Source organism: Apis laboriosa, unplaced genomic scaffold (genome assembly GCF_014066325.1).
Source record: "Apis laboriosa isolate Shangri-la unplaced genomic scaffold, ASM1406632v1 scaffold47_cov149, whole genome shotgun sequence".
Classification (NCBI taxonomy): Eukaryota; Metazoa; Arthropoda; class Insecta; order Hymenoptera; family Apidae; genus Apis; species Apis laboriosa.
In genome coordinates, this window is record NW_025223437.1 from 2225265 (window position 1) to 2235546 (window position 10282).

The following is a 10282-nucleotide window of genomic DNA, read 5'->3' on the forward strand; positions in this document are numbered from 1 at the left end:
GCTTAACCCGCTGGCGCATACATCCTGCTCCTCTTCTCCTCCTTTTGTTTCTCCTCCGTGCTTTCTCGCTTTTTTTCACCTCTCAACACTGCTCGCCTTCGATATCGCCCTCGCCTTCCCTCTTCTTTCCTTTTTTTTCTTTTTGTCTTTGTTATCTTTCTGTTCGATTTCAAGTGGTGGTCTGGTTTCTTTCTCTAGCATATAAATTGATGGAAGAAGTGTAATTGTACAAAATATAGACAGACAGAGAATATTTTTTATCGAAATTTTAGAATTTTAGAAGATTAGAAGAATATAATTCGAGAAAAGGTGGCGAAAATTTTCTAAAATTATTATTTATTTGACTGTTTTGTGTTTAATCTTTATGCACTTGTCTGTTTACGCGAGCAATTGAATTTATTTTTAAATTTAATTGGGAAATTTTTTTTTTTATTTATATCATTTTTAATTGTCAACTTTATGCTTTAAACTGTTGTACATATACAAAAATATATAAGAAAAAATATATATAAAAATATATGGAAAACATGCAATTTAGAAATATTAATTAAATATATTTAAAAAATTCAGGAGAAAATAGAAATATATATATATATGAAATATACGCGTATATAACATATAAAAATACAAAAATATGTATAAAATTTGGTATAATGTATAAAAACATGTAAACATTTTGTTTATTAATTAGAGAAAATAATTAAAGAAAATAAATAGAAGAATTTAGTACCGGTGGCGCCATCTCGCGTTTGGACGCTGGAAGCTCCGACTTGTTACTAGCATAGCAGGATATGCAAGGAGGTATTCGTGACGTCACACTAGGACATAAGGATAGCAATATTGTGCGAGAAGGACAGAAATATTAATATGTCGGAAACATAACATTGAAAATTAAATAATTAATTATTATTTTTCTACTGAAAACTTCTGCAAATTTAGATTCATATCTTAAAACTGAGACTTCAAAGAAGTTTTTCATATTAATTCTAATTTAAAATTCTTTTCAATTAATTATTTATTAATAATAAATATCTCATCGTGCAATTCATATAACCGATATACAATGTATTTTTCATTAATTTTACGTTATTGCAAGATTTATTTCTAAATATTAATATATGCATTTTAAACGTTGTTTCCTTCCCTACATTCACATATAATTTTTATTCATAATTTTGCTGTTATTTTAAAGAATAAATTGATTATATATTACTCGATTACGAAGTAAAAGTTATCGACTGAAGCACTCTCTATAATAATCATTTATAAATAATTAATTAAAAAGAATTTCTTATCAAAATTTATACGAGAAAGTTATTTGAGGTTCTAGCTTTGAGATACAAGCTTAAAAGTACAGAAATTTTTCCTGATTAATTATTTATTAATGATTATTATGAAGAGTGTCTCACGCGCAAACCCATTATTCCATGGTCGAGTAATAAACAATCAAATTAATCATTTAAACAATAACAAATTTATAAATAAAAATTATACGTGAAAACAGAGGAAGAACTAACCTTTCAATTAAGTATATTTATATTTAGAAATAAATTTCGTAGTAATGATAAATTAACGAAAAAGTATTGGTTATCGATCGAGCGTCGGCCCGATATGACGCATTAATTATTAATAAATAATTAATTGAGAAGAATTTCGAGTTAAATTTAATATGAGAAACTTCTTTAGGATCTCAGCTTTCAGACGCAAACTTAAAAGTATAGAAATTATCAATAAAAAATTAATAATTAATTAATATTCTTATATAATGAAGAATATTAGGAGCCGCATAACCAAAGTTAGTGGCACGTTTTCTCTATCCTTCTCGCACAATATTGCTGTCCTTATGTGTGACGTCACGAATACCTCCTTGCACATCCTGCTATGCTAGTAACAAGTCGAAGCTTCCAGCGTCCAAACGCGAGATGGCGCCACCGGTATTAAAATTTTTCATTTACTTTTTTGTTCAACTTATATATGAAATATAAACAGTTTATAAGAAATGCAATGAATTTTATCATGTTCAGAAATACATATTCGTTTGAAAAATATCTCAAAGGAACTTTTATATAAATATTCCAATATGAGAAATTTGTAGAAAGATAGGAAAAAAAAATTTGTTGGAAAAAGGGAAAGAAAATAAAAAATATAAAGATATTAAAATATACGTAAAATATATTTTTTTATTTTATTTTAAATAAATATTACAGCATATAAAAATAATATATATCTACGTATATAATATTCTTATAATTATTATAAATTCATATTATATAAATATACAAATAACGTCAAAATTAACGAATTACTATCTTATTTATTACATATATACATATATATAAGAAAATCTTCAATATGAACGAAATTCTACGTTCTATTAACTTACATTATAATTTCTTTGGCAAATCAAAGACGTACAACTGAAAACTCATAGCTTCAAGTAATATAAACTAATATTCATAATATAATGTTTTTTTTTTCAAAGGAAGAGAATTTCCAACACAGGATTCGCAGAATTTTCATTTTCTCGAGAGTTCTTCTTATCCTTCGCTCTCGACTTTCGCGGTACCGTCGAAAAGTACGAAACAGGGTGAGGAAGAGTAAAAGAGATGCCGTTCACCCGTCTCTCCCTCTCTCTCTCTCTTTCTCTCTCGGCCCGTATACACGTATATATAGCGTCCTACCTACCCCGCGGTATCTTCCCTCTTTCTCTCTCTTCCCCGCTGAAGTCAGATCGCCCACGGGCTCCACCAGGCCGTCGTTATTATATGTTATCGCCGTGGAAGGTATGGGAATCGGCCTGAGGGGGCACCGGATACCTACGTCGGTATTTCCCCCTCGTTGTGCCATAACGCACCATCGAGGTACACGAAGAACCGAGCTCTCCAGCTCTTGTTCTCTTTCTATCTTCATCTCTTTTCTCTCTCTACTCGCGCTCGTTCTCCCGGCGGCCTTCGTCTTTAGCGCACTCTTCCTCCTTTGTCCCTCTCGTCCTTTTTCCAGGGCACTCGTCTATTATATGCTAAATTACAACGACCTTCGGTCGTGCACGCAGAAGAACATGGCCGGTACCATTGAAAAAACGCATTGAAACCTATCTATAGATAACGGATGACACGATCACGCCAAGGGTTGAAAAGCATTGGAAAGTTGGTGGTCATTGAAAAGTGACCAAACTTTGGTAAGGGAGGAGACTCTTTTTTGTTTTTAGATAATTATCAACCTTTTTGACCTTTAATTGAAAAATTATTCAATGAATTTCTTCGATGCATTGCGCTGTTTTTTCTTCGAAAAGTATTTGAAAAACTTAGATCGATTTGTTGATTGACGATAGTCATTAGTTAGTTGAGAAAGAAATATGTCAAGCAAAGAGTTACGATGAAAATACGTTGGATATTTCTAAGAGAAAATATCCTTTACATTTCAAGGTGACCTTCATTCCTCTTTGAACATAATGTTATAAATATATCATGAATATAAGATGCATAAATTGCCTATCATTGCACCGAGATATAATTCCCAGATACGACATGCAAATAAACATAACAAGAACGTGACGCTCCTCCATTAGAAACCTATTGGAAAATGTCACCAGCCACTTTCTCTAAACCCAAACCGGAAACGATTCGACCATTCATATCCGTTCGAATATCTCTCATTAATACACGTTGTCAGTTCTGTCACCGTTATTAAGATTGGACTCCATTTCCTCCGCACTTTCAATGCGAAATCAAAAAACATTAATTATGTTGCAAAAGTTTTTATTATGCATCGAGGAATGACATCGTCTTTAATCGACTTCAATATATAGAAAATATTACAAAATTATCAATAATTTTTGACCTCGCTATATCTAGAATATCAATTTTAACGTTAAAAATTTATAATATTGAAACTTAAGAATTTTTAAACATCAATGTTGATCTAGGTCAATCTTTAAATGCTTTTAAGTAACAACACACTTCAGGCGAGTAGCCTGGTATCGATTTATGGTTATTTATTAAATATCTGTATATGTTAAATCTTATTATTCCTTATTATTATTATATTTTATTTTGGCCCAATATATACGTTTCCAGTCACGACTACTCCCGATTCCTCCCACGTCCGACCTTTCTCCATCCCGAACGGATCCAGAAGGCATTCGTTCCGGCAGCTTTCACGAAAATGATAGCGGCTGTGTCCTCCGGCATGATAGCCGCAATAAAGAGATGAAATTCGAAGCCTTCCCGATGTCGATAATCGATCGTCTTGGATTGAGCGATCGAAATCGCGCTCGTGTAATAATCAACCATCTTGGAAATATTTTAATCCAATTTCGATCGTATCTTTATTTATCTCTTCTTCTCTATGTCCTCCTATCTAACTAAATTATCCGTCATTATATAAATGACTTTACAACATAGTACAAATGTATTATTTATATTATATATTAACATAGTGAAAATGTATTATTTTCCATCAATCAGAATGATTTGTTAAAAAATTATTAAAAAATTAAATGATAAGAATATCTTTTTGATGAAATACGATAAATTTTAATACATTCGATAAACGTATGCGTTAAGGAAATTTTCTATTCTACATTAAACTTTTAAAAAAATGCAAAAGATGGAAAAGAATTTTCACACGCGATTTTGTGTTCAATCAATGTTATCATTTTCAGTCTCGTTATATTTTTCGCCATTTTACAATTATATTTCTTATATTCATCAAAAATTAATATCCGGAAGCATTCATTTTAATTTTCAATGAATCGTATCGACCGTGTTAAAGGAATCACTCGACGAATCAACGTTATTTTCAACCCGTCATTTTATCGAAACTGCCACTTTTCGTCCAACGATCCCTTCTCTCAACAAATTTCCTTTAACTTTTCATCGGTCGAAAACAACCTGTTTACAATGCGACGTTAATTGGCCCCGACTCGTCCAGTAATCGTCAATTAAGTCGAAGCAAGGGAGGCATATATAAATTGGTTAAGAAAAATTTTGGAACAGCTGCGGCTACTTCACGGTCTCGCTTCGAATAACTCGAAGCGTTTTCGGCAGGTGACCGAAATATCGGCACCTGCCTCGCCTCAACGCGACTTCTTCAATAAGAAAGCGTAATTTATAACCATCGGTGACCAAGAACCGGGCTGTGTACACGAGTATGTATACCCTTAAGTAAAACTGGTCAACGATTTATCGAGCGAGCCGATCAACGAGATTTAACAACAAGCGATATAACAAACCGTGACCGTGTACGTGGTTAAAAACGACATCGTTTTAATCGTGAAATTAAAGGTAATCAGATTTCGAATCTAGAACAATCGTGTCACCGTGATATTTTCATATTTTCGAACGTTTATCTTTTTTCGTGTGAACGAAACCGGAACGAATCATTACAATTAATCTCTCTCAAATATTCGTATGAATTTGGTGAAATATATTTCCAATAATACAATAATTCAATAATAATTTTCTATGAATTTGGTGAAATATATTTCCAATAATATTTTAATAATATTTTCAATAGTAATCGCGAATAAAAAAGTCAGTTTTGCGATTTCCTCGTTTAGCTTATTAAGAATATATATTAAATATTGTTTCTAAAAGTACATACTATTTTCTTCAGGTATCCAGAATCGAGATTGGCAAAATTATTCAACGGCAGCATCCCCATCGTGCTGGACTCCCTGAAGCAACACTACTTCATCGACAGGGACGGCGGCATGTTCAGACACATTCTAAACTTCATGAGAAACTCCCGTCTCCTGATACCGGACAACTTCGCAGATCTGGATCTCCTGCTGGAAGAAGCGCGATACTTCGACATCGCGCGTAAGAGAAATTTATCGTACATCCCCTCGATTCTGCTAACCCCACGATAGATACGCTTCAATTTTCTTCCAATCTGGCATCGATTTTAAAAGAGAGGGATAGCTTGAGTTAAGAGTTAAGAAGAAAGTATTCAAATTCCCTTGTAATTATTACTTAATAACCTCGTTAATGATCTATTTAAAAATCAGCACATGCTCGTCGAACACCAAACTTCTTTAACTTCTGTAAAGAAAGAAGGAGAGATCATGATTCGAAACGGTAACGATAAATCGCGTAATCTGGACCCCGGAATCTCGATTCTCGGATCATTTTTCCTCCCATTAAACTATTAATACAGCAGCGTTACGGGGAAAGATCGAATTAAAATGCTAGTATCTCGATAAACGAAAGACCACGGCGCGCTCGCGAAAATCTCGATATATCTTTCGATCGTAATCACGTCTCATTGATCCACGTTTTGCACTGGGGGAGAGGGGATACACAGAAGCGTTAAATGATATTTTAATCAAATATTCAAAAATTCGATCGTGAGACAGAAAAAAGGAAATTTTTTTTTTTTTATAGAAAAACCGAAACGTTAACTTCGATCACACGATATACCTCTTCCTCTCTCCTTCCATCCGCGTGCCGCGCGACAAACTCATCTCTCTACTCGTTCTTTTGCAGCGATGTGCAGGCAATTGGAGCAAATGAAAAAGGAGCGGATAAAGAACGGTTCCACGGGCACGACGACCATGTCCTCCTCGTCCCCGAGCCCCCCGCCGGCCAATCAACTAGGAAATCGCGGCACAGGGTGCACGACGGTGCCGAGCAACCGGGATTCCGAGAAAATCCGCGGCAACGAGGGAAATTGCAATTACGAGTGCGTCGCCCTCCACGTGAGCCCGGATCTCGGTGAACGGGTGATGCTCTCGGGCGGTCGAGCTCTCCTCGACGAGGTGTTTCCGGAAACGACGCAGGCGGTGATCGACGCCCGATCAGGGGTCGCCTGGCACCAACAGGACGCCCGCCACGTCATCAGATTCCCCTTGAACGGTTACTGCAAGCTCAACTCCGTGCAGGCCATCACCAGGCTCCTGAACGCAGGATTTCGCGTGGTCGCGAGCAACGGCGGAGGGGTGGAGGGGCAACAATTCTCGGAATACCTGTTCGTTCGACAAGCCGTCAACACTTGACGGAACACCGCGCACCAGCGAAAGACCAGCTCGAGGATGGTGCGCTGCCTTCAACGCGACCACGACCCCGAGTGAACCTGTCCAGGAGACATTTATTCAGAAGACTGCGTTCACGAACGATGAACGATCGGTGTTCCCTTCTCTCGTTGCGAACGGAACACCGGAGGTGATTTGAAGCTATCGTCGTTTCAGATGAGATATCGTGACTTCGTAACTTCGTCGATCCTTCGGTCAGGGATAACGCGTATATTTAATTACTCATTCGGGATACTCAGCGGCTCCCCTCCTTCCCATTGTTCTTTCTCTAATTTCTTTTAAATTATGTTGACGGGATGATCGATTAATGGTAAAAGATAAAAGGAGAGATAAATAATGAAAGACAAATGTATCGAAGGTAAAAATTTCATTTATTTTTTGCAATTAGTTTGTATACATTCTGTGATATAATTTTCGGATTTTATTATTGGTTTGTAGGGAGCTATTAGTGTGAAATATTTGCGCTCGTTGATCGTGAGATTGTTCGAGAGTTCGTAGTTATTAAAGAATAATATGAGAGCGAAAGGGGGTAATTATGTGAAAGAAATTCGCAGGGTATATTCTTGATCAAAAGTTTCGATTTTCGTCCAGATTTTCCAATCGCGGTTCGACTTTATGGAAATGTTTATGTTTATAACTTGTGTGCTACTTACGAGTCGATAAAATCGATTGTATTTCAATTCTGATACGAGTTACGCGTGGAAAATAAAAGAGAGATTAGCCATCGTATTTTTGGAAATCATTTGGAATGTAATCTAACTTAATTTACGCTAAATTTTATTCGATAATTCCGAATATTTGACAAATCGAGTGCCTTGAGTTATGCGTATTTAAGTTATAGAATGTTCGACCGTGCATAACGTAACGAAAATTATAAGAATCACCGTTCAACGATTCTTTCTAAAAAAAATCGAGCCAACAAACGTAATTTTCGCAGTTATGCATTCGTCGAACGTATCATCACGCATGCTCGTGACCCACTTATGCATATAAGTATTGGTAAACCGCTCCTTACTTTGCTTTTATTTAATAAGGTGTATCTATATGTATTTAAATGCCATACTAATTACTGTAAATACCGCGAATAAACGTGTATCTATATCGATATATATATATATATATATAAATATAAATATAATTATTCTATGTACTTAAATTGTCGATATCTAAATGCGGAACATTCGGACAACGAAATAATTCGCGTTGATCTCATCGGCTTAAGCTGTGTTTCTAATTGATAAACTAAGATAAAAATGGGTTTCGAATGGAAGAGAAACAAGACGAATAACGTTAAAAAAGGGGAAATAAAAAAAGAAGAGAACAATTCATACGTTTATTTTAATTCGAGACTTCGCTAAAATCATCTCATTTGTCTCGATTATTTTTAACGCGTTAAAAAAGAAATAGTTTCTAATTCTCGATAGGAAACACACTTATCGCTACGATAATTATCGTTTCGATTGATTTAATAAAAACGTTTATAAATTGAACTAGTAGAAACGATCATTATTTATTTCGTATAAATTAATCACTTTCCCTTCCACAGAACGAAATTATCATTTAATGTTCTATTTAATAGGCGAAACAAATATGAGAGAAACATCGAATGTTATTTAAATATAACTACTGTTTTTTGTATCGACCTGCACACGTGCAAGAGGGAGGAAAATTGTCGCGACGAGAGTTGCTGCGTTTGGTCCAGTCTCGAAAGCAAAAATAAAATCTGGCAAAGCAACCAAATGGAATAAAACCATTAGTCGGACAATGCAGTTTTCATAACGTTCCGACAGAAAAATCTGGAATACGTTGAAAATTGGTTACGCGATATCTGATTTCGACTTTTCCACCTGATTGCGAGTAACTCGTGCATCCTACGCGTTGACCTTTCGCTCCGATGACTTTCCATCGATCCGATCACTTTTAAACGCAACGAGGACAAAAGATAAAAATAACGGTGATAAAAAAGTCGCATCCTCGAATTCGAATCAACGAATTTCGTTTTTTAAATAATCCTGTAATCCACTCTGTGCCATTCAACGAACCATCCAATTTTTCGATAATTTTCGAGAGAAAATCTCTGTCTCTGGTAATTAGCAAGGAACGAAGAGAGGAGAACAATGGTAATAACCAGATTTGTAAATCCATCTAACAATAGATCCTTCGTAATATTAGGATAAAGAGAGAAATAAGGCGATATGCGGAGGAACGAGAAGAGGAAGAGGCGGAGGAAGAGGAGGAGAGAAGCAGGAGAGAGCAAAAGAGCTCGGAACCGCGTTGATCACGTAACCGCGGGAATAAGGGATAAAGCGCACAAACGTCATTGCCTCGGGCCCCGTTTCCATGGTTACCGTGAACTCAATATCCGCGACGCCCCGGGGTAGCATGGGCCGCGGGCTGTCATCCCTCGAACCTGGTGAGCGAAGAGCCCAACGTTCCGCTTCGACCCTCTCTCCCGACTATCTCGCTCTCGACCGTTCTCGCTTCGCTTCTCATTCTCTCATCCGCGCTTCTATTTTCCTCCTTCCTTTATCTTTTCGTCCATTCTATCTTATTGTTTCCGTCATTCTCTTTACAATCCCCTCTTTTTCCCCACAAAACTCCTTCTCTCTTTTCTCTCTATCATTTTCCGCACTGTATTTTTCCTTCTTCCATCTTTTATATTTTTCCTTCCTCCCCCTCCTCTTTTATAATCCTTTTATAATCCTTTCTTTTTTTTTGTCATACCGAAAACTCTACTTCTTCTATCTTCCTCTCTATTCATAAGCATCTTTTTTCTCTGTCTCGATCGTGCGTCTTTTTCCTTCTACTCTTTCCCTCCTCTTCCTCTCTTTTTCTCTTTTCCTCTCTATTCTCCTCGTTTCTTAAATCCTTACTTCCCCTCTCGCTAGCTATTGCACATTTTACCACCCGCTCCAATGTTCTCCGTCTCTGTCGAGCTCCGATGTTGATTATATTCCATTTCTGGATCGCCTCAGGGCCATCTCAGTCCCAGGTCCTTCAATACACGACACGAGGCGAAGTAGCCTTTGGCGTCAACATGGAAGACGGGCTTGAAATTCGAGGATACGCTGGTACGCAATTCTCTACCAATATCTGCATCAAGGTTGAGCGAGCAATATTTTTCACGATATCATCTCTTTTTGCTATACGCAAAATTTCGCCGTAATTTCATAACATTGCAAATTTTTAATCATTTTAAAGGTAAAATTGCTTTAATTCTCTTTGTTCTTTCGTCACCATCTTATTGCT

The 10282-nt window shown here is 36.1% G+C and overlaps 1 protein-coding gene across 2 annotated transcripts in view; it reads left to right on the forward strand.

Annotated features, from left to right (window-relative positions):
* LOC122716601 (BTB/POZ domain-containing protein kctd15-like) overlaps positions 1-8779 on the forward strand; it is a 40158-nt gene extending 31379 nt beyond the window's left edge. For both annotated transcript variants that reach the window (XM_043939849.1, XM_043939850.1), the window contains exons 4-5: positions 5617-5822; positions 6489-8779. In XM_043939849.1, coding sequence (XP_043795784.1) covers positions 5617-5822; positions 6489-6997 — 715 coding nt within the window. In that variant the 3' untranslated portion in view covers positions 6998-8779. The remainder of the gene's footprint in view (positions 1-5616; positions 5823-6488) is intronic.
* Positions 8780-10282: the final 1503 nt, after the last annotated feature.